At 38.2% G+C, this 23,810-nt stretch overlaps 1 protein-coding gene across 2 annotated transcripts in view; it reads left to right on the forward strand.

Moving 5' to 3' along the window:
* Nucleotides 1-23,810, forward strand: part of THOC2 (THO complex 2) — a 78,376-nt gene that overhangs the window by 21,851 nt on the left and 32,715 nt on the right. For both annotated transcript variants that reach the window (XM_019540181.1, XM_019540182.1), the window contains exons 6-15: nucleotides 97-218; nucleotides 1,148-1,281; nucleotides 1,960-2,126; nucleotides 2,818-2,910; nucleotides 4,142-4,297; nucleotides 7,571-7,743; nucleotides 10,266-10,461; nucleotides 20,707-20,748; nucleotides 22,382-22,512; nucleotides 22,644-22,745. In XM_019540181.1, the coding sequence (XP_019395726.1) occupies nucleotides 97-218; nucleotides 1,148-1,281; nucleotides 1,960-2,126; nucleotides 2,818-2,910; nucleotides 4,142-4,297; nucleotides 7,571-7,743; nucleotides 10,266-10,461; nucleotides 20,707-20,748; nucleotides 22,382-22,512; nucleotides 22,644-22,745 (1,316 nt within the window). The remainder of the gene's footprint in view (nucleotides 1-96; nucleotides 219-1,147; nucleotides 1,282-1,959; nucleotides 2,127-2,817; nucleotides 2,911-4,141; nucleotides 4,298-7,570; nucleotides 7,744-10,265; nucleotides 10,462-20,706; nucleotides 20,749-22,381; nucleotides 22,513-22,643; nucleotides 22,746-23,810) is intronic.

A 23,810-nucleotide genomic window follows, 5' to 3' on the forward strand; every position in this document is an offset into this window, starting at 1 on the left:
TGAAAAATTGCACAGATAACTCAAGGTCAGAGTGCAGTGCTGTTTAGCTTAATATAATTATCAAATGATATGTACATTACATTTCTTTCTGTGCAGTACTTCGTTTCAGACACTGTCCTAAAGGAGCGATTAGACCCAGAAACATTGGAATCTTTAGGACTTATCAAGCAATCTCAGCAGTTCAATCAGAAATCTGTCAAAATCAAGACCAAACTTTTGTAAGTGTGTGAGAGTGCTGGATATAAATATATTTGATTATATTTCTATTAATTTGCTTCACTTTAAAAAATGGACACAATATATTATTTCGTGTGTTATTAAAACATTGGAATGTGTACGCTTTTTGGGGAAGGAAGGCAAAGTAATATAAAAAATCCATATCTTTAAATCCCTGCATCCCTATTTATTGATGTATGTTTACACCTCTGTGTGTGTATCATACCAAGTGTAATTTTCATTCTGATTTTACATTTCTATGAAATACTTACTCGTCTTTTTAAAGCAAAATGTTTTGTGGTTAAATGTCATGGATAATAAAAGAACCTCTAGCTTGGTGCATTTTTCCTAGCTGAAGTCTCATTTGTTTCTATTACTGCCAAATACTGTGGTATTTGCTAAAATGGTTTCAAATTTCAAATACATATTTCACTTTTTTTGCCGATTGTTATTTGCAAGTAAATTACTGCTATTGCATCATGTAAGCATAGATCTGACGTTTCCCTGAGCAATCTATTGTAAGGGCCTTGGAATGTAGATTAGTGGTTCTGCCTCTGCTTGTCTGGTGCTCTATTTTCAGTGTCTCTGTGGAACATTTAAAATTAGTTTAGGCCCTTTAGGTTTTTAGGTGCTGAACACTTTTGATCTCTTTTGAGCAAGGACCTAGAAACCAGTTTAATTATAAGCATATGCCTAGTTTTTTTGATTTAAATGGGACCATAGTTAAAGGTAAATATGGGGAGGTTGCAAGATTAGTATTGTAAATAACTACTAGATTTTTGTATTAGCTGGAAATCATGAAAAGAGAAGCATACCCAGAATTGGCAGTTAGTAAGTTTTTGTATAGCTTAAGTGGGTAAATATTAACTATTCTTTATTCAGCATTGTGTTCAACTGTGCATCCTGATTTACGTTGACTTTCTAATTGCAGTTATAAGCAGCAGAAATTTAATCTCTTAAGAGAAGAGAATGAAGGCTATGCAAAACTGATTGCTGAACTGGGACAAGATTTATCTGGAAATATCACCAGTGATTTAATCCTAGAAAATATCAAATCTTTAATAGGTAAGAAATTTACGGCAGCAAATATAGCTAAACATTTTCCTTGCAAAAGAGTCTGAACACATGAATAAGTTCCAGCTAATTAAAGGAAGGCGTAGCTTCATCATAAAATAACCAGCTCTTGTGCCCCTCTCACCCCCTGGTAAATGAAAGCTAATCTGTGATGAGTTGCCTCGCAGTAAGTGAGTTCTAATAGGATCCACTGAATTATTATTCAGTGGAAAAAAACTGCATGGTAAGATGTGCGATTTTTGGGATCAGGCATAGAATTCCTCACATCCCAATCACATGATCATATTAATATCTGCTGGGGGGCCTCAAGGTCTTCAGTGTGGTGACTTTTTCTTGGTGGACTTCAGTCATATAATATAAGGAATTGGAGGTTTCTAGCTTTTCATGTTATCTACATCTCAGTTCTGTTTCTAAATTTCAGAATTTTCATGTTTAATATTGATGTCAAGGTCAATTTAAAATTATAAAACCAAAGCGCACACGATTATGTGTAAATGTGACAGAATATTTTCGTATGGTTGTAACTGGTATCTCTTTAAAGCATGTAGCTGAAAGGATTTTCTTTTAATAGTACTTCTGCAGTTTTTTAGTTTTCTTTTGGGGTTTGTATTTGTTTATAGGAAGTGAGAAGTAGCAGAAATGAATTGAACTTTATTTTTTTCTCCATAGGATGTTTTAACTTGGATCCCAACAGAGTTTTGGATATTATCTTGGAGGTGTATGAGTGCAGGCCAGAGTATGATGATTTCTTTGTACCACTGATAGAGTCCTACATGTATATGTGTGAACCTCAAACCCTCTGTCATATCCTTGGGTTTAAATTCAAATTTTATCAGGTAATGCATTTTCAGTACCCATGTACCCTTTTTTCTTTCTTGCTAGTTCTTATACCTTGTATGGGTTTGCAGTATGTAGGTTTTGGACGCTTGTGTTAGTAAGGAAAATAAACAAAGTACAGTTGTAATATAAAATTCTACTTTTAGAAGTAACAGATGCTATGGTTTTGAGTCAAACTGCAGGTTCTCTCTCTTTGAACTTATTTAATGTGCAGCATGTTATATCACTTAATTTTTTAACAGTATAATATTTCAAAATGAAAATGCAACTCTTGAGATGCAGGACTGAACTAAGTGTTATAGAATGCATTTGAAAAATTTGGACATGTTTCTCTACCACGTGAACTTGTAAATGAATTCTGCGAGTATTTTCATTAATGAAGAAATTATATACATTCTGACAAATAACTGATTAAATGAAATGACTGATGTTTGATACAAAATTTCACTCTCAACTGAAGATCTGGTAATCGGGTTTTTCATGTCCTTCATTCAGGATTGGCCTAGTATTAGGACTGTGTACGCTAACTATAGTATATTTGGTAATTTGGTAGTAGAGTGAATTTCTGTTAAGCTATCACTTTCTCTATTTGAACTGGCCCTTTACACTTCAAAAATACTTTTGTGTGTGGTGTTCGGCAAACGTTCCCATTGTTGGTTTTTCTATAAATAGTAATACTTTGCCTTTTAGGAACCAAATGGCGAGACACCCTGCTCCTTATACAGAGTTGCTGCAGTGCTTTTGCAACATAATCTTATAGATTTGGAAGATCTTTATGTACATGTAAGTTGTTAATTTGTCTCTAACTGCTATCGGCCTGTGTCAGTGCTAAAACACACCAATTTAAGTGCATGACCTTTTAGAAAGTATCTAAGTAGAGCTTGTTTTCTAGCATTCTTTAGAAACTTTAGTTACTTACTTTAACTTGTACAAGCATAAAGGCCTTTTTCAAGGATTTTGCAGCAGGGTGAACCAAATTCCCATGATACCTAAATATTTATACTGGGAGACTTAGGTAAACTTTGTGTGACAGTTTGGTTTGAAAGACATTTAAATATTTTGTTCAGTGTGCTTTTTTTTCCCTTTGTGTTGGCCATAGAGATGATTTGCATGTGTGTTGCTTTTAGGAATTGTCAGATAAGCAACAGTAATAATTATTTGCACGTTAGGACTTGTGGTATTTTACCTTTTAGTTTCGAGAAAAGCAGATTGCTTAATTCCATACAGCTGGATAAATAAATATATTTGAGAAATAATATCCCGAGCCTTGTTTAGCACTACGGCGCACAAGAATTGGTAACAGAATTTGTCTTGTGATTAGGGTTAAGACTATAACCAGGCAGTGAGCTAATTGAGCTATGTTGAATTTGTTTTCCAGGTTTTTATTCACAAAAAAAACCTAGTAGATATGCACATGCACTCACATATGCACACATGTGAATACACATGCACACATTCCCACTCACTCACCATTATTTTTTCAGAAACAGAAATTGTAAGAACTTAATCACAAAAAACAAATTAACAGGTATTTCCTGATTAATAGTATTCCTCAAAACATAGAGCCACTGGATTGGCTAATATTCCTTTGTTTTGATGAAATATGATTTTTCCTGTATGTAGTATTATAGACTTTGTTAATTAACAGAGTACAATTTATGATTCCTTTTAGCTATTCGTTTCCATTTAAGTGTCTGAGGTTTTTTTGTACGTTTTATCCTCAAGGAATGGTCTAGTCTTATTTGGCTATTAAAACTTTTTTTGAATTATTAATGACTGAGGAAAACATATCATATAATTCCTTAGTACACCTGAAGTTTAGAAAAGTACATTGCATCAATGTTTGAGTGTTGCTGGGAAGAAGAAAAAACTTCCCTTCTAGAAAACTATTTGATCTACTCAAGTGGAAGAAGAGATGTGCGTTTTTCCCTTGAAACTCTTTTGAAGAAAGCATAGTTTAAAATTTCTTTTAATTTTCAGACGTATCTAAAAGTTGTCCCTGTTATATTTTTAGCTTCTTCCAGTAGATAATGCCATTCTTGAAGAACACAAACGAGAGATTGTGGAAGCTAAGCAAATTGTTAGAAAACTTACAATGGTGGTTTTATCTTCTGAAAAGACTGAAGAGAAAGAGAAGGAAAAGGAAAAGGAAGAGGAGAAAACTGAAAAGGTACTCCTCATCCCCCCCATAAGGGGTTTATTACAATTGTAAGCCAATGTAGTCACTGCTGTGAAAACAACTTTAAAAAATCCTTTTGATACCTTATATGCAATTATCCTATGAAACGTAGGCTATTTATCAAAAACCAAAATCTGTACTTCAGCTGGTTTGTTTCATGGTCCTGTGTTATATATACCCTTTGGCTTCTTCTGATGTCATTTTTTTTCAACACTAAAAACTCATCACCCCAGAAATGATGCTTTCAAGATCTGTGCCACAATTTCTGTGGTTAAACAGTTTTTAGGGGGGTTTTTTGTCTCATCGCTGGAAGTAAGTGTTCCACGATGTTTATATAGTTTTATATGAGTTTTAAAATGTTCTCTTCAGTTGTCCTATAAAGACTGAACAAGAATAAAATCTGGTGCTGCTGTGAACAGACGGCGGGGAGAAAAGGGATGGGACACTTGTAACTGGGAATAGAGAGAGTATTTTGATTGTGATTCTCACCAGTAGCCGGTGTGCCAATAAACCTGTTCTAAACCAGAACTGATGTTGGATGAAGAAATGAGAAGTCATACTTTAATTGCTATGAACTAAAGATTACTTTACAACCAGGAATAGAGATGCTCAATACTTAGATTTAGCTGCCTTTTCTCATGCTAGAAATAATTATTGCCTTAAAGGTTATTGTGGAAAGTCAGTTGTTTAATGCAGGCAAAAAGCACTGTTCTACTTTGCCTGCAGAGCTGAGTTTTCTGAATGACAGTTGATTTCAGAATAAAGGTAATCACAATCAAATGCTCAAGAGACCAAAGGAGCTGGTAACATGAGTTATGACAGCAGCTCCAAGCTGTGAATCGAACTCCTCTGTGGTGAAAGCATACCAGTATACTGTACAGCCCTAATTTTCTGCTCTGCAAAATTTTGGAAGTTGTTTAGTTTCGGAGGTGTTTTGGGCCGTTTCCCATTTCAGCACCCGAAACACCAAATCCGAATTGAAACGGAAGGTTTCAAAACATTTTGGAAATGTTTCAGAGAAGTTTGGAGTTTCAGAGCTGGGCGTGCAGGGAAACAAAAACTAAGCTGAGGAAGGGGAAAGAGGGCAGGAAGGACTGCTTTAATATTGACAACTGCCTCCCGGTTAGCTTCCTCTGATCATTCCTCCTCCTGGGGCATGTGGGCATGAGGGGTTTCAGCAAGCTGCCTGCTGCAGGCTGGGGGCAGCAGCAGCCACTCACTGTTGTTGCTGGCCCTAATCTGTAGCGGCAGCCTGCTGAAACCTGGTGTGCAGATCCAGGGGCCTTTAAGCTGCTGGGAAGTGCTTGGGGAATCGCACTGGGGGCTAGGCCATCCCTGACATGTGACCTGGCTCTGCAGGAAGCAAAGATCTGCGCCAGGGTCTCCTCACTGCCACTGTCCACCCTGCACAGCCCCATGTCGCTGGGGCAACCCCGGGTAGGCAGGGGCGGCGAGGAGACTCCTGGCGTGGATCTCTGCTCCCTGCAGAGCTGAGTCTCACAGCAGGAACCAGCAGGCTTGCTTGCTGTTCTGTGCTGCTTCCCTGACCTGTGACCTGGCATGACAGGGATCAGAGATCTGCACAGGGGTCTTCACGCCTGCACTGAGGGTAGCGGCCCTCCCCCACCCCTGGAGGAGTCACCCATGGCCCCATCCTGCTCCTCACTGGGGCCCTGCAGCCCCTGACCCCAAGCCCCACCCAGCTACGTAGGGCTTTGCGTAGCTTCCCTTGCAACCCGTTCGAAACCGATTCGGAGAAGATTCGCAAAGGCAAATCTCCAAAACAGATTCAGCTGAAACAAAACAGGATAGTGATTGGAAACATTGAAATGACTCACTGTCCTCTGAAATGGCCAAATCTGAAACCAAATCAAAACACAGCTGCTCTGCACAGCCCTACGGAATCCTGGAAAAGGACATTGATGTGAAGGCAGAAGCATTTTGGCAATACACAGATAATAACTGCTGTCTTGGAAATGTGCTTCAGTTGCTAAAGAGACAAGATGGCACAGGGCTGACACATGACTGACGTAATCTTGAATAAATCTTGATCAGTGGATGATCAGTCCACTCAGAGACAGTGTTACAGTGACACCGTTTTATGCTTTAACTTGCATGTATGTACCAATGGGTAGGAATGTATTTGCTACAAAATGTATTCTCCTAATAGTGGGTGATATGCAGTTTACCTAAAATTGGGTATATTTTTTAATAAGTGTTGACTGTGCTTAATTCTGTTTGGATCAGGAAACCAGTTTGCTAGCACTATAAAGAATGTTGACGGTGTACAAAGGGGAAAGCCCTTGCTGTCAAACTAGGCATGTTGACGAGGTGCTGTTAACATTTTGAGTTATAACATGTGAAACTGTAGTGATAGTCCTTTTGGTTATCTGATGCACATTTTTCATCTTGCTACATGATCATAATATTAAAACATTAATTGGACTTTCCATTCATGTATAAATTTACTCTGAAGTTTCTATCCTATATGCAAGGGTATACACGTGTACTGACAGTCTGTCTCCTTTTAAAAAGTCCTGTACGTTTCCAACATATTAAAGCAGTATAAGATCTCCAAAGTCACAAAAACACAGAACTTGATTCTGAACTCTTACTTGCCACCATCTCCCTTTCAGCCCTTGCCAAATTGCCTACATTGCAAAATAGCGTATCGAGAACTAAAGTTTTACTTGTCGTAGATTTTAATTTTTAATATATTATTTCTTTAAAATGAGTGCTCGTATAAAAAGCTTTTGTATATAGCAATATAGGAGATGCAGGTTTCATCCTCTGTTGAAAGGGAAACATTCTTAAATTTAGCCCCTGGCTTGGAAAATGGATTCTTGGCCTTGCCTTTTAGAAGACAACTTGGCATACATAGTAAAATCTAAGGTATAGATTTTTCACGCCTTCAGTGATAGTTGTACATTGTACCTAATTTGTATAGCACCTGATGTTGGTAGCTTGATATTATACTTCTGTGGAACTGCAAATATATTCCTTCAAGAAGAAGTATGGAGTTAGTTTTTGGATTGAATTACTGTATTGTTGAAGAGGTGTCATATTTTACAAACACGTAACTGATTTTTGGGGTGGGGGTGTTGTAAAATATAATAAATATAGGTGCTATAAAAATCAGTTAAATGTGCAGGAAACGAACTCTGCTATCTTGTAGATTACAGCTATTCTGCTGTTTAAGAGGAAATAAACTGAAAGGTGCGCTATATTTTTTCATTCCGATTATTTGTCTGCTGTCTTTTTCAGCCACCTGACAACCAGAAACTTGGCTTATTGGAAGCTTTGTTAAAAATTGGCGACTGGCAGCATGCACAGAGTATTATGGATCAGATGCCTCCATTTTATGCCACTTCACACAAATCTATTGCCATTGCCCTCTGCCAGCTTGTACATGTGACCATTGAACCTCTGTACCGGAGGTAAGGCAGACAAAAGCACCGTATTACCAGAAGTTGAGAAGCTGTATAGGAGAATGCATTAATCACATTTACGGAGTCCACACTGATAAATATTCACATTACTTATGAGGACAAGAATGAAACACAGTGTGCTTTTTGGGTGGAGAAGTTGAACTCATGGGCAAATGCAGAACAGTTCCCTAAAGTGAATTTGCTTCTACATACATAAATGTCAAATCATTGGGTTATGTGTGCAAGGAGGAGAAAAAAGAATGGAAATTAAGTACTAAACTCACCATTCAGGCTGGATGTATCGCTCCCAACACAAGCATTCTAATAGTACTGCACCTTCTGAGTTTGAGTAGTGCCTCTGTACCTCCTCCAGTAGATGAGGATTTTTCCTCCTTCATTTCTTTTGGAATTCAAGATGGGCTTTTGCCCTCAAAATCTGTGGTTGGGTTTTGCTGCCAGACAAAAAATGTGTAAGTAATATAGATGAGGTTGTTTGATCTGCTTTCCTTAATAATAGTAGAATACTATTATTGCTTATTACTGCTTTCCTTAATAATAGTAGAATACCTTAATAATAGTAGAATACCATTTAGAATACTGGTTTAGAGTAGAGTTTTCAGTATATCAGTTGAAAGAGAGAAGGAAAAATCTAATTCCTCTGTCAGCACACCAGTTTGTTAGAGGCATTTGGGCAGAAGACAGTTTTTTCTTATTGACATTCACTTAATTTTGCCCCTATATGTGAAGGTACAACACCTATTAGCTGATAAAGTTTACACTTACGTTGATCTAAGGCAGATTTGATCCATATTACCTATAACCAAAGAACAACTGTTAGAACGTAGCCTACTCTACAGTCCGTTGCTAGTGGACCCAGTCTCTGTGCTTCACCACCTTCAAGTCCACTAGAGTTGGATCCAAGGCATGTACTATTTTCAGACCTTTTGTCCAGACACTGCCTTGGGAAATGGGGTTGCAGAACGTGTCTGCCTTGGGCACCCAAACGAATGCCTCAGAGTCCCCTGCTTACTTAAACAAGCTATCCCAGATTTTCACCTACCTTTGGGCACTTTGACTCCTACTTTAATCTGTTTTGGGATAGTGTGACAAGAAAACAGGACCATGGTCCTTTTATCTTAAAAAGAAATTAGAGAATTACAGATACTTGCAAAACACTGTAAGAAATCTTGAGAAACCTTGAGTTCCTTAACTTGACTTACCCAGTCTTGTTTAGCATTTTAGGTTTTCTCTTCCCTATTGCATTTGGTAACAAATTAGTGGTTCCCCTAGCCCAGAGGTTCCTAAACTTTTTCTTGTAGTGTTCCTTCTTCTTGTGTACCCCCTTCCAGATTTACCAGCTGCCTGCATACCCCTGCCAGCATACATTTTATATGTTAACCCCTTAAATATCAATTATTACAATGAAAATTAAATCTATCATTACAGAATTTCTCCTCTGTACCCCTTTGAGCTGTGTTGCATACCCTCAGGGGGAAGGGGAAGTTTGGGGGATACCACAGTTTGGGGGAACCTCTGTCCCAGCCTTTATGGAGAAGAATATCTAACTCTGTTTTTTAACCTGAATTCCATTGGCTCCATTTTGCTCATCACCACTACCTGAGTACCTGAGTTGAGAGGCCAGGGTGTTCCTTGGGGATGGGCTGATAAAATCAGGGTTGGAGCAGACTTTAAGGGTCAACTGGTCCAGCCTCCTTCATGAATGCAGGAAGTGACAATTCAGTGACAATTGAAGGACTGTCAGTCATATATTTTGCTTTACTGCCTTATCAAAGATCACCCTACATTTTTTTTGAGAAAGGTAAATGACTGACATCCTATAGCCTTACCGTGGGCGAGGTTAATTACATGTTCAGTGTATCACGTTTTGACTTGGAATTATCTTGTTCTGCCACCATGCCAATATTAATTATTTTATATTTTTTCTGGTTTTATTTTAATACTACTTGGAAGGTAAAGTCCATTAGTATATTATAATGACTTCATGCAGCAGGTTTAGACAGAAAAGTTACATGGTAAATAGGAGTTCCATGCAAATACTAAATCTTTGCCTTTGATTATCTTAAGTCCTTAATGTTATCTGTGTCTGTTCTATTAAAGCAAGCATTACATTTAAGAGTTAAGAGGTCAAGTTTTATTAAAGGTAGAGGATACGTCAATTAGTGTGCATTTAGATTTACTTTAAGACTGATAGTAAGGTGTGTTTTTATTTCATCAGGTTTAAAAAGGAGCTTTTCCTAAGGTAGTTTGCATCTGTCTTAGTGGTGCGTGTTCATTTTTTCCTCCTTTCATGGCATAGCAGAGTCCATATGCCAAGAGGATTGACTTCAGTGGGATCAGGATTCCGTCTTGCGTATTAGTCCAGTAGGAATCTAATATACTGCACTGCGTTGTGATTCTGTTGAGGAATAGAAGCTAAATTATGTAAACAACTTAATGTAAGATAGATGATTGCCACTTGTACCATCATGAGAGTGTCTTATTCTGTAAAATATCAAAATTTGTGCTTTCAGAGTTGGAGTACCTAAAGGGGCTAAAGGGTCACCGATTTCCTCTTTGCCAAACAAGAGAGCACCAAAACAAGCAGAAAGCTTTGAAGACTTGAGGAAGGAAGTGTTCAACATGCTTTGTTATCTTGGTCCTCATCTTTCCCATGATCCCATTCTTTTTGCAAAAGTGGTACGCTTGGGAAAAGCATTTATGAAAGAGGTTGGTAATATGTACAGCAACTTGTCTAAACTTTAAACCAGCCTGTTCCAGAATTGTTTGTGTTGTGTGTTCATATGCAGAAACAGGACAATGAATCCAAACCACTTAAAAAAGAGAGAGAGAGAGAGAGATTCTTTACAGCTTCCAAATGAGTTTTCATCTTTAATTTTTAGGATCGATAAAAGATGTGCTTTTCTGGCAAAAGTAAATAGTTTCATTGATATTAGGGGCTGGAAGAGATCTTACAGATCATTGGGTCCATTCCCCCCTGCACTTACAGTTTGGCGTCATCCGCAAACTTTTCCAGTTCACGTTTTATGAAAGATCATGCCAAATGCATGTATGCCAAGCTATACAGTCAAGCTGATGCCTGGTTCCTCACTCCAGCCCTTCACATCTACCCACCAGCTGACCTAATTTGAAACATTCTGGCAATGTTACCCTTCCTATGAGTGGATTTTAATGAAAATGCATTATAAAATTCCAGTGAAGTTCTTGCATTGGAAAAGCTACTGAGGGCAAATGTTACCACTCTGATACAGTTCCAGTTTTATTTTTGTTTTTTCTTTATACTCTGTCTGTTGGGTATCTTAATGAACAGGGGCTGGCATATCTCTTTATATCTCCTCCTTTGAAAGTAATACAGGTTTCCCCTATTCTCCCAGTTGAAGTGCTGCTGTTTTCTAGCTGTGCTCCCTCTGCTGGTCTCATGGTGCTAACTTGCTTTCATAGTATACCTATCTGTTTCTGACTTCTAGAGTAAAAGATTGGGTTTTAAATAAAAATGTGTTGCATGTTATCACTGAGACCAGATATTATGCGATCACCACTGAATTTAGAGCGAAGGGTATAGTTTACTGTTATCAGAATTCCCATTGGGAATATCTAGATATTTTGTAACCACAGATTTAAATGCTGAATATGTAACAGAATACCTTTTTGTCACATACTTTAATTGAGGATTATGCAGTTCACTGTATATTTCTAGCTGATCTGGTTTTAGATCAGTTAGTCCCCTAACAAGGAACCAAGTTTTATTTTGGTGTCCTGAATCATCAACTTCCCTTTCACCTCTCATTTGTTGCCAGATACTTTAAAACACAACTAGACATTATGTAGTCACCGGAGTGAGAATTGCAGCATGTGAACATGGAGCGTTTTCTATGCCCTCTTTTCTGTGTGTAGCAGTGCTATTTACTTGGGTAAAAAGCATCTTTTAAATAGCTTACATACTGCATGGCCGTATTTTCATACATACTATGCACCCCTAAATAAGATGCCTTGTTTTTGGAAGGAGGAGGGCACATCTACATGAGACATTTACTGCAGAGATGCCTAATTAGCTGTGCAGTAAACGTCTCATGTCTACACATGTGGCCCTATTAGGCCACAGGAAACTAATCAGCTCTGCTGCAGAATTGTTTTTAGTGCACAGCAGCATATGTGTAGATGCTGATGGCTGGCTGTAGCACGAGGGTGATTCAGCGTGCTGGCTGCCTGCTGGCTAGCTCTGCACTGAAACTCCTTTGTGTCCCAGCCAGCCCCTCTGCAGCATGTTGAGCCAGGTCTCAGTAGCCCTAGCCTGACAGGCTGACCCCTCCCCGGGCTACCTGTCAGTCAGGGTACTCTGACCCAGCTCAGTGTGCTGCGGTCTCAGGCGTATGTTAAATGGCATGCACGGGAGCAGTAAACACCAGTGCAGTATTGCTGCAGTTTGTCATGCGTTAATAGGAAGTGTAGCCGTGCCCAGAAGGTAGAAAAAAAATTTCCAGTGTTGTGGCCCCAAAGCTGGCTATTTCTTGAAGATGCTGTACTACAAGATGGCTGCCAGCTTCTCTGTCCTTGCCAGAAAGTGAGAGAGAGCGAGGTTTAGTGTGAACCCTTTCACAGCCCTCTTTCATGTTGGCACCAGTTTTATCCCATTACAAAAGTAGGGAGGCTATGCAGTATCACCTCAATACTACATATCACCCATACCCTTGAAAGAGTTAATCCTGCCCTTTTCCTGCTTCCCAGCTGGTGGCCATCTTGTAGAACAGTGTCTTTATCCTCCTGTGCCTCTGTGCAGTTAAGTTCTGACAAGGAAAATTGTCTTCACCACTTAATACGGGCTCCCCAGTTTTGGAGAGCTGATTTTGGTGTGTGTGTAGATGCAAGTAAATATAGTATTTAGAGAAGGTTTAATCAAGTTTTCAGGGATTTAGAGATGTTTCTTTATATATTTTTATGTATAAAATATTTCTCAAAAAAGTCTAAATACTTTCTGAGAAATGCACAACCTGTGATGTTTTATAGCAAAATATGAATAGCTCAGTAATTCCTACACAGCGGTATTGTGCCCCACTAATGCACTTTAAATATAGGATACTACTTGGGAAAACCATGCTTTTTACTTATGGAGACATCTTTTCACATAAGAGTTCAATGTGGGCTCTTTATACAAAATTATTGATGTTTTTTTGCCATCAGAGCTTAACATATATGGTTCAGTTAATGAATCCAGTGTCTCTTTGTGTAGCTCTGCTGTGAAAACAGGAGTGAAGTAGAGTAAAACCTTTTACCCATTATTTAACTGGCAGCATAGAGGTGTGTTGCAAATAGCTGTGTGGCTGGGTACTAGCCTCTCATATTTTGGGTTCATCCCTGGCTTAGTGCACTGTTAAGCTTAGAAAAGACACGGTGGACACATCTGCACGTGAAATTAATGTGGAACAATAAACTCTGGCACTCATTGCACCGGAGTTTATTGCTCCCAGGAGCTGTCTATTCATGTGTGCTTGGCATTGCAGCATGTTGAGCTGGGTTGGAGCAGCCCTCGCTAGCAGGGAGCTTAGGGGTCAGCATGTCAGTCCAGGGCTGCTCCGACCTGGCTCTGTGCTGTGGAGGGGCTAGCTGAGCACAAGAGCACTCCATTGCAGGGCTAGCTGGAAGACAATCCCTCACTGATGCACCCTTGTGCCCCAGCCAGCAGGGTTTGTGTCTGCACGTGCCTTGCTGCACACTAAAAATGCTGCCGCAGGATAGTACTTGTATTTATACGTAGCAACCTGTGGCAAAGAGAGTGTTTCCTTTGGCCTAATAGTGCCAATAGTCTGTAGAGTTTGCTGTGGAGCTGATTGGGCAGCTGTGCAGTAAATGTTTTGTGTAGATGTGCCCAGTGAGCATAACCTAGAGCAGTGGTCTCCAAACTTCTTTGACCACAGTCCCCTATCAGTAAAAAAAATTTTGAGCACCCCCCCCCCCCATATATGTTTATTTATATAAATATACATCTAAATAGAAGTTCTAATATTTTCTTCCTTTACCCCAGTGGATCGTCTTGCGCACTCCCTGGGGTGTGCACACCCCACTTTGGAGACCACTGACCTAGAGAGCCTTTAATCACTGACACCTGGCTAGTCACACCAGAGGGTAGTGCTTAGTGGTTGCATCTGTTGTATTGCTCTTATACGTTGAATAAGTGCAGAAACCAATCGGATTCCACTGATCACATAAGAAAACCAGTCACCGCAGATACGCATGTAGGTGGACTGTATTTCACCACTTGGGTACATGTACCAGTTAGTTCTCCCCTTTTATTTTTGCTCTTCCCTTCAAACTCCCATATGCTCCTGGAAGGTGTTGCTTGACTTAACATCTTCAGTTGTGATCTGAAAGGGTCTTGAAACTCCTTGCCAATCATATTTTTGACAGCCCCGCCAAACCTGGTACTGTTGTCTAGAAAAGGGGAGTGAAAGGGAGGAAAAATTGATTGGAAGCTGAGGCCTCATTAAACTAAGAAAAAGCAGGGCTCAAGGAAGAGGGGAGCCTGCTAGAACCTGAGGCCCTGTTGAAATACAGTTTTGCTGAAGCCTTAGCACAGGGTGGCCAACCTGCAGCTCTTCAGAAGTTCCCTCTGCCTAAGCCGTCCCAGACAACTGCTTGTTTTACCTGCACTTAAATGACTATGATAGAGATTCTACAACCTCTCTAGGCAATTTGTTCCGGTATATAATCACCCTTGTTGCAGTTTAACATGTATAGATACTTTTACAGCATCACTTTTCTGAATAACACGAGTCTTAAAGCAAGCGTTATATAATACATGCTACAATAACATTGTAGTAGACTAATGAGCTGTAAAATTTAAGATTAATGTCGATTTGCCATGAAAGTTGTTATACTGGGGGAAGGTCGTATCTTCCTGAGTGGTAAACTTTTTTGCAACAGGTTCTGAACTTGTTCTTAAAGGGTCAGTGAAGTCAGTATGTGGGGGAAAAAAAGCAAATTGTGCATCTCCATTTTACTTTTAAAACTGGCAGTTAAGAGACTGTGGTTTTTTGGTTTTTAACAGTCAGACTTTTTAAGAAGACTGGTATTAAACCACCCCCCTGCAGACTCCTCCTGGTCCATTCACCCAGGAAAGAAAAAGGTGCATAGTGTTAGTGCATGCAGATATGGGGTAATAATGGATTTCTGGCAGTCAGTCGACATGAACCCCATAAACAGTAGCTTTATGTTAAGTTGACTGGTAATACAAGATAAGTTTGATTTAGTTTGGCTGGCATGTGTTGAAATGGCAGATTTTATTGTTCTGGGATCAGTATTATGAAACATGACTTTCCATCGACCTGCAAAGCTATCAGTTGTAGAACCATGGAAACAGTTGCAGTGACATAAATGTTTTTCATCTCAGCATTACTGTATCACTTCATTGTGATGAGAAAAAAATCTCAAAGCACCAGCAAAGGAACAAAGATGAAAATAACAGAGAAATCAGGAAGCCTGGTTCCCTCTCAAAGCTTCAGTGACATCAGGGAATTGGTCAAGTGTGAGATGTCAAAAATCCAAAATTCATCAGAACTTTAAAAGTTCTCTTGGTGAATCTAACATTCTCTGCTGAAATTGAGCTGTGGAAGCAAAAATAAAACCTAGTAAAATCGTGTCTCATCTACTGGTGTACTGGAATAACTGAATATGTATGCAACCATAGAAACATACTTGTGTATCCTAAATTGCAACAAGGAAGGTTTAGTTTAGTTATAGGGAAGAACTAACTATGAAGGTTGCTGAGCACTAGGACAGAATACCTAGAGAGGTTGTGGACTCTCCATCATTAAGGAGAATATCCTTGCATGAGCTGGAAAAATAGACAAAATGGGTGCGGGGGATTTTTTAATGCTGCGTATTATAAGCTGACCATAAGGGTGACATTTAAGACATTTCTAGCGATGACAATGTAAATAATGAAATTGAAATGCAACTATTTTTTTACATGTCAAGATACATGAGATGCTGTAAATGATGCATATAGTTTTAGGTAAAAATGTGGTTATAGTAGCTTCTATAAAGTGAGAACTTTATGTAAAGCTTTCAACTATTCTGTTCAAAAATTGATGAATTCTGTTAGTGTGCAGGTTGGTCCTTCCACAACAGTGGTTCTCAACCTTTTTAAGCTTGAGGTACCTCTGGGAAAATGCCAGCTCTAAGTTTTTGCTTGCTGTTTTTACTTCAGAAAAACAATAGATCAATTCTGCTGTTGCAAAGAACTCAAAAAGGCCACAACAAGTCAGAATTTTTTTTTACTGTTCTAGGGCTGCTTGCAGACATGGAGGAAAAACAATCCCAAACAGTGCATTACTTTGAACTGATTGTGTTCCCGGAGCCCACTGCGTGTACAGAAGAGGCAGCATGTTAGTTGCACCTGCCTTTCCCAGCATCTGTATAAATTGGGTGCTTTAGTGGGGCTTTTTTGGTGATTTTATCTAATAGCTGATTGAATCAGCTATTAGATAAAAGCATCAAAAAGCCCTGCTGAAGCATGTGATCTATACAGATGTTGCAGAGCCAGGTCAAACTAACATGTCGCTGCTTCTGGTAAAGCATTTCCAGGTCCCTACCCCACCCCCTCCCAGCTGTCAGGGCCCTAGATTTTAGGGGTGTGCAAAACGGGCTGAATTTGATTTAAGCTTTGGATTCAGCCCGAAACAGGGACAGTGATTTGATTCAGATCACTGTCCCTGATTTTCGATTCGGCCGAATCTGAAACTTAAGATTTGATGCTGATTTGAAGAAGCAGCGATTCAGCCATAGATGCAGCTTTAAATGTTTTTTCTACATACCTTGAGGTACCAGGCATAGCCTGTGAATTCTGCGATGGTGGGGTAGATGGAGCGTCCCACAGGAGGGCGGGGGCACCCTCCGTGCGCTTGGCAGCAAACCCAGAAGTACTTCTGGTCCACTTCTGGGTCCACCACTGAGGGCACAGGGCCTCTCCCATGCCCCCTTCCCCCTCCCGGCTCGGCCATTGGCTGCGCGGGGATCCCGGATGCCCCCAGACCCAGGAGGAGGCACCAGTTGCTGAGCCGGGGGGACCCCCCTGTGCACCTTCTGGAGCACCCTGAAGTGGACCAGAAGTGCTTCTGGTCCACTTCTGGGTCTGCTGCTAAGCGTGCTGGGGACCCCCCCGCACTCCTGGGGGACACTCCATCCATCCCACCATCTCAGCATTCATGAGCCACCTGATACTTGTAAAGTATGTAAAAAAAAAAAAAACAAACCAAAAACATTTAAAGCTGCGTCTATGTCTGAATCATGAAATCTTTCCAAATCTCTCTGAATCAATTTGGAGTGTTCCGATTTGATTCAGAAAAATTAAAGGGTCTCCTGATTCGCTTTGGAGATTCGGCCACCCAATCAAATCAGCGACTGAAGCTTCTTACAGCCCTACTAGATTTCTATTTGAAATCTCTCTATCTGTCTTGTAATTTATGTTCCCATTCCTGAGTGAATCTCAAGACACACTAGGATGCGGGGGCGCTCTGAGAAGCACTGTTCTCAGTCATAGAGTATATGGATTTATATTCAATATAGCAGCATTTTTGGATGTCAGTCTTTTTTTTTGTTTTTTTTCTTGGAGCACGCAACATTGATGTAATACCTGTCACAAATTACGAAAAGGTATATATACCTAGGGTAATGCCTGCTGTGATTGTATTCTCTGGGTGCTGTTCAGAATCATGCTCTGCTTCAAGCCTTTTATTTCACAGTTTCATAGTTTTTAGGGGCTGGAAGGGACCTTTAGAAAACATTGTCAAATTATTCACATTTTGTCTTCTGGGTCTCCTCTCCTCCTCCTTCCCGTTGCCTTCAACTTGTTTTTGGTAGTTTCAATGGGTTGGGTTTTTTGTTTGTTTGTTTGTCTGTTTTTCCACTGATCCCCCAAAGATTTTGTGCAGTCTTGGCTGCTGTTAGTGAATACCTATTTTTCTTAGTAATCCAAGGTGCTAGTCTGGACAGTAGGATAATGCCCTATCAGACAAATCAAGCAAAACTATAATGCCAACCTCTTATAAAAGGAATTCTGAAGGTATTGTATTACTTATGAGCTACTAAACAGATGCATTGCAATCATGAGGTACTTATTAGGTATCATTTCACTGAAGTTTAGACAGAAAATGAAGGAAGTGCCAACTCTGTTTTAATGAGCGTGCACATAACCATATAATTTCATTCTTAGCAAAACAAAATGATAGTCTTGTATAGTAAATTCCATGTAATCAGAGACTTGTCTTCTACAGTGTTCATATTAGTTCTGATAATTACAAAATAATGGAGCTGTTCATCACTTAGAGCCTTGCATTTATAAATTTGGATTTAGAATTTAATGTTATGTATATATGAATCAGGTAAACATAACCTATGCTGTCCAAGACTTGGTGCTGAATTAATCTCTGTGTAATTGAAAGATAAAATACTAAATTGTCTTCAGCAATATGGTGATATAGCATTGTTGGGCTTTTCCTTTTCATTTTTTTTCGTGTAGTCAACTTCAAAAATTGGCATTGCTGATAGATAACTTAAGTAAGCAAGCTTTTTAACTGGGTAGTTTAAACAATACCTGCTTATTCTGTTGGTTCATTTGTTTGAAGAGGCTAATCATTATTCTTAAAAAGACTGCTAAAAGGGGGGTGGATTTTAAAAATGTAAGACTAGTATATTTCTGTCTAAGATCTGCACTTTTGTTAAATACTTTGACCTTCCTGGAAAATTCAGTATTTGAAACTTGCAAATATAATATAGCTGGTTGCATAATGTTTATGACAAGGATGAGCAACATTATAGCTGTTTGCTTTAGGTGGGAACTGCGAAGAAACTCGGCAGTGATGACAGAATGGTAAAGGTAACAAAGGGAAACTTTATTTTTAATGTAGTACTTTCATCAGCATGTTTATACCGACAGCTGTAGTTATGAAATTTATATTTAACACATATGATTGAAATATCGATAACCCACGGTGGTGGTTTGACTGCCAGCTGATTAACTGTACTGTAGTTTATAAAATCAAGCTTCTAATATTGTACTCCAGCTTTGGTGTTCAGATGTTAACTGTAAAATTTTAAGTACTTCGAGGTGTGTTTAATATAATACACATTCCAGGTGAGTGGGGCAGAAGAAAAGGAAATTTGATAATGAGGGCTAAAATGCTTCACTAGCTATTAAGTCCACTTTATTTTTTAGCTGTAATTTGTGTACTTTAGATAGACTGCATAATTTGAATGTTAGCTGTGTTGCATCTCCTTCCAGTAAGGCAGTTAAGTTTATTGTGTAGTATCAGGACATTTCCTTTTTTTTTCTTTTAGTCAGTGTATACCATTAATCAAAAATGATGCACAGTTCAGTCATTCTAATAGGTACTTTATTCCATATGAGGCAGGATAGAGATGCACCTTGTCTATAAGCCTTTTTGAGGCTGGGCTGACTTTATCAGATGCTACATATGCACCTCTGATTTAATTAGTGTGTAATGGCACCTCTACCCTGCCTTCTGCTTGACACCAGACTAACACAGCTAATTACCTCTCTCCACTTTATTCCATATAGATAGATAGATATTTAGATTTTTGAAAAAAATAACCTACTTGCTGCTATTTTCTGGTGGCTCTTGTTGATTTTTTCGGCTGTGAAAACAAATAAATAATTAAAATAAAATATGGAAATCTTGCTGTAACTTGTATAGCCTAAAAAACTGATAGGGACTGAAATTAGTCTTTAAAAAAGGGTAGCATATATGCTAATTATATAAAAGAGGTTTTTATCTATTTATTAACATAATGATTTTTTTTGTAAACTCCTAAATAATGTACTTTGTTGTTTACCATGCCAGAACATTTAAACCTGTGATATAGTAGAATTCAGCATATTTTCCAGATTAGGTGTTTTGCAGTGTAAAGTAGAAGACAGGAGGCATGCTTCATGCAGTTTTCAAATTAGTGCAGTCTTAAACTTGACAGTCATTGTCAATCTGGAGACCGTTGACTTTCTTCTCATATGAAAGTCTTGTAAAGTTTAAGATGCTGATGTTCAGTTTTGGATGATATTACTCTTTTGGAAAAATAAAAGAACCCAAACCCAGCCCTTTGCATCAATAAACCCACTCATTGATGTGCATGCAGTTTTAATTAACATTAGTTTGAATAACCCAATCCACTGTGTTGCTTTAAAAAAATGCACTAGAAATGGTGATGCACAAACGTTTGCATACAGTACTGGCATTTGGTTTTTGACTGTTAGCATGTTCCTAAACAAATGAGCTGAACATTCATTCAGTGAATATATTAATTCCTAGCAAAATGTATAGTGTTGTAAAGAATGAGTTGATTTTCGTGACAATTGTTGAATTTAACTTAACTTTTAAAAGATTAGGGGTAATGGTAGATGGGAAGTATCTTTGCCACTGTGAAGTCCATGGAGTTCTGCCATTGACTCTAAAGTAGAGCTAGGATATTATTTGGACTTCAGTTTAATAAAATAAGTATATAGCTTTAATTTTTAGCATTAGATGATCCTGAATATTTAGTAGTTTTAAAAGTCTGGTTTCATTTTTAGTTTTAATCATTAGAGTATTTGTGCATTTTTTTCAACATTTTCTATTAAACTTTTAGTTTTCTTTAGCGGATCCTTATATTTATATAAGATGCAGAGTGATAGATAACTGGCATTTAATTTAGAGTACATTGAAAATGTGTTAATGATACTCATGTTTGAGTATTAAATGAACTTGTATCAGAAGGTTAAGTTATCTGGTACACAGCTATAAAGGGAGGATTTTAACCATGCACACTAGGAAGATTAAGCATTTGTGGGCCTGTATATCTTCAGATGTAGATTTTTTTGGAGTGAATTCAATTTGCGTTTATACCTAGACAATAGTAGTAATGTAATAAGGTTTTACAGTTCTAAAATTAATGCTGTTTTCTTTATAGTTTCAGTCTGATGGAAGCAAACAAGAGGATAAAGAGAAAATGGTGAGTTTGGGTTTAGTCCTGAAGAGTCGTGTAGTATAAATATTCTGTTAGAGATGGCCCATATGGTTTTAGGAATGTCATACAGTTTTTAATATACAACTCTTTAACGATCTGTCTCTCTCACTGCTCGGTACTTTTTAATTTTGTACCGACCAAAGAAAAATCAGTCAGAGGAGACTTTGTACATGTTCCAGGATCTCAGTTTATCTGAAAGAGTCTCAATTCTGCTTTCTTGGACTCACGAGGAGAGAACTGTGCAGGACGAAGCACATCTATCTAATGATGTATTATAGTTAGAGAAGATGTTACATGTCAATATATTTATCTCATTCTATATGAATTTTGCTTTATTTGTTAAAAATTCAGTATACATTGTTAAACTAGTCTCCGTATTGCTCTGGTAGAATTACTTTAAAGGAAATACTTTAAAGGAAGATTCTGTGTGTTTAGCATCTGTTAAATCCACACTATGGATTTGTAATCTCATTGGCTGTACTCTGTATAAAAACAGTCCCTAAGAAGATGTCCATCCTAATGGACTCTTTTCCTTCCAGGTTTTTTGCACGTTCAAATGATTATTTGTAGCTTGGCTAGTCTTTCTGTAACAATACTTACTATCTTGGCTGAGATCTGTTTTGTAGTTTGTTTGTTTTATTTTTTAAGGGAAAAATACAGGAAGATCAAGGAAACAAATTAGAAATAAGAGATGTGTTATAGTTGGATGAGCAGTTTCTCTATAATAGAATAATGTAATCCAGGAAGATTAATTTGCTCTCAGATTTAATGATATCCCAGTAACATCCAATTAGTTAAAAACCACAGGAAGTCACCTGCAGAATTTCTGATATTGAAACAGCTCAGTTAGTTATGTATGGCATCTATTCCTACTGGATTTTTTGCACAATTTTCTGTCTTCCTGAGGTATTATGTCAGTAGAAGGATTATGTAACCCTGCCCAAAGAGGAGGGTAAACGTGAGTTCCTGATAACTGTTTAGTTTAAAAGAGAAAATCAACATTTTCTTGAGATTCTGAGGAACTCCACTAGCATTCATGATTTTACTGTTTCTGACCTCTGTGTCTGAGCTCAAGTTAGAGGAAAAGGGGATAACCATCACTTTCAAAGGAGCAGTGTCAAGCTGAGTATCTTTGTCCTCATCCCCTGCAAAAGACCTTTTTGTAGAGGAGAAACTTGTTTTTGTTTCCAGTGTGCTCTCACTGTCTTCATTTGATGTAGGTTCTCTTCTTAGATTCTTTGGGCTATTTCATTTTGTTTGACTTCCTCCATTATTTCCCCAAGCAGTGATATCTCGGGGTTTACCTTATAAAGGCAGAATACCATTCAGTCATGACTGACATCTTGGGGAATGAAGCTATTGTTAAGTTACAGCATGCTAAAAATGTCACAGAGTTTATTCTAGGTATCTGCTAATTGTTGGGAAATCTGGCATTTTAGTGTCATCAGTGACTCCCTTGATTTAAAAAGGAAGTTACAGCCTTGTTTTGTGGTACCAACCATGATGGTGTTTTAAGAGCTTTATCAAGATAAATAATTTTACTTTGACAGCTATGTTTCCGGGAGTGTCTCTGATATGCTTGTTGGCTCTTTTTTATATATATTTTTTTTTGTCTCAGGAGATTTTGTTTAGCTGTTTGTTAAGTATTACCGACCAAGTGTTGCTTCCATCTCTTTCTTTGATGGACTGTAATGCGTGCATGTCCGAGGAACTCTGGGGAATGTTCAAAACTTTTCCATACCAGTACCGGTGAGTAGTGTCTGATCAGTTTTTCATTTTACCTGGCATTTTGTTGTTTGTTTGTTTTGTTTTGTCATGTTTTTTTAATTTTCAGAGTTAGTGAAGAACCTTTTTTCTTTCTCTCAATCTAACCTTTCAAGGTATCGTCTTTATGGACAATGGAAGAATGAAACATACAACAGCCACCCACTTTTAGTGAAAGTTAAAGCTCAAACTATAGACAGAGCCAAATATATCATGAAGTAAGTTATGCCAAATGTCTTGATTTTTAGTTTAAAAACAATTAGATTTTTAGGAAGCAATGTTCACCTGTTTCATGTAGGTACTATATATGATAAATATCACTACAATTAATTCTCAACAAAGGTGCTCCCTTTTAACAAACCAATTGAGTCTTCAAAGCCTTTATGAGCAGGAAAGCACTCTTTAAATTTATGTCTTCTGATTGACAAAAAAGTTTGTATGAATGATGAATAAAATAATTTGTCATATTAATATGCAACAATAATGTTTTCACTGCTGTTGAGACTGTCTAGTGAAATTATTTAAAATATCCATGGGAGTACATTTCTTTGAACTAAATTGCCTTGCTTAGAAGAGCTTTCTGCTTCATGAAGGATTTTTCTTTGGGCACAATCAGTTTTACATAAATTGAGATCCGCTGGATTCCTGGCAAAATCTTAGAAATCCTTCCCTGTAGGCATTTACATTTGTAATAGTTTCTGTTGTATAGCTTTATCCAAATCCATACTTAGAGGGCATCCATTTGTCATCATCCTCAAATGAACATGTATACTTTTGAGGGGTGTATGTTGTAGCCGTGTTGATCTAAGGACATAGGCAGGCTAAGTTCTTTGAGTAGTACTAAACCATGGTGCTGTTGCAAGGTTGCTGTACGACAACGTGTAGACGAGCCCATTGTTTCCTAGTGCATGACTGATTGGGGTGTTGAACCCCCTTAATTGCAGAACGTAGGTCTCCTAGGTTGTGCTTACTTGCTTTTTAAATGTTAAAAGAAATCTGTGATATAACAGGGATTTGACCTAGTAGGTTAGCTTTCAGGCTTCAAGCCTAATTGCTTACAGGTTTATGCTAATTTACCTCCAGATTTTGAAAAAAGAAAAGTTTTATTATGATAAAAGATATAAAGGCAAGAAGTTAAAACAGTACAGAAAAATCAGGAATTTCAGCTTACATATAGTTAGAATATGAAGGACATAAATGAATAACTATTTTTCTGTATAAGCTAGTGTATTCAGGTAGCATTAACTTGGAGAAAGCAGACTTTCTATATGCACTGTTAATTG

The sequence above is a fragment of the Crocodylus porosus genome, unplaced genomic scaffold (assembly GCF_001723895.1).
Source record: "Crocodylus porosus isolate Cpor-Errol unplaced genomic scaffold, CroPor_comp1, whole genome shotgun sequence".
Taxonomy (NCBI): domain Eukaryota; kingdom Metazoa; phylum Chordata; order Crocodylia; family Crocodylidae; genus Crocodylus; species Crocodylus porosus.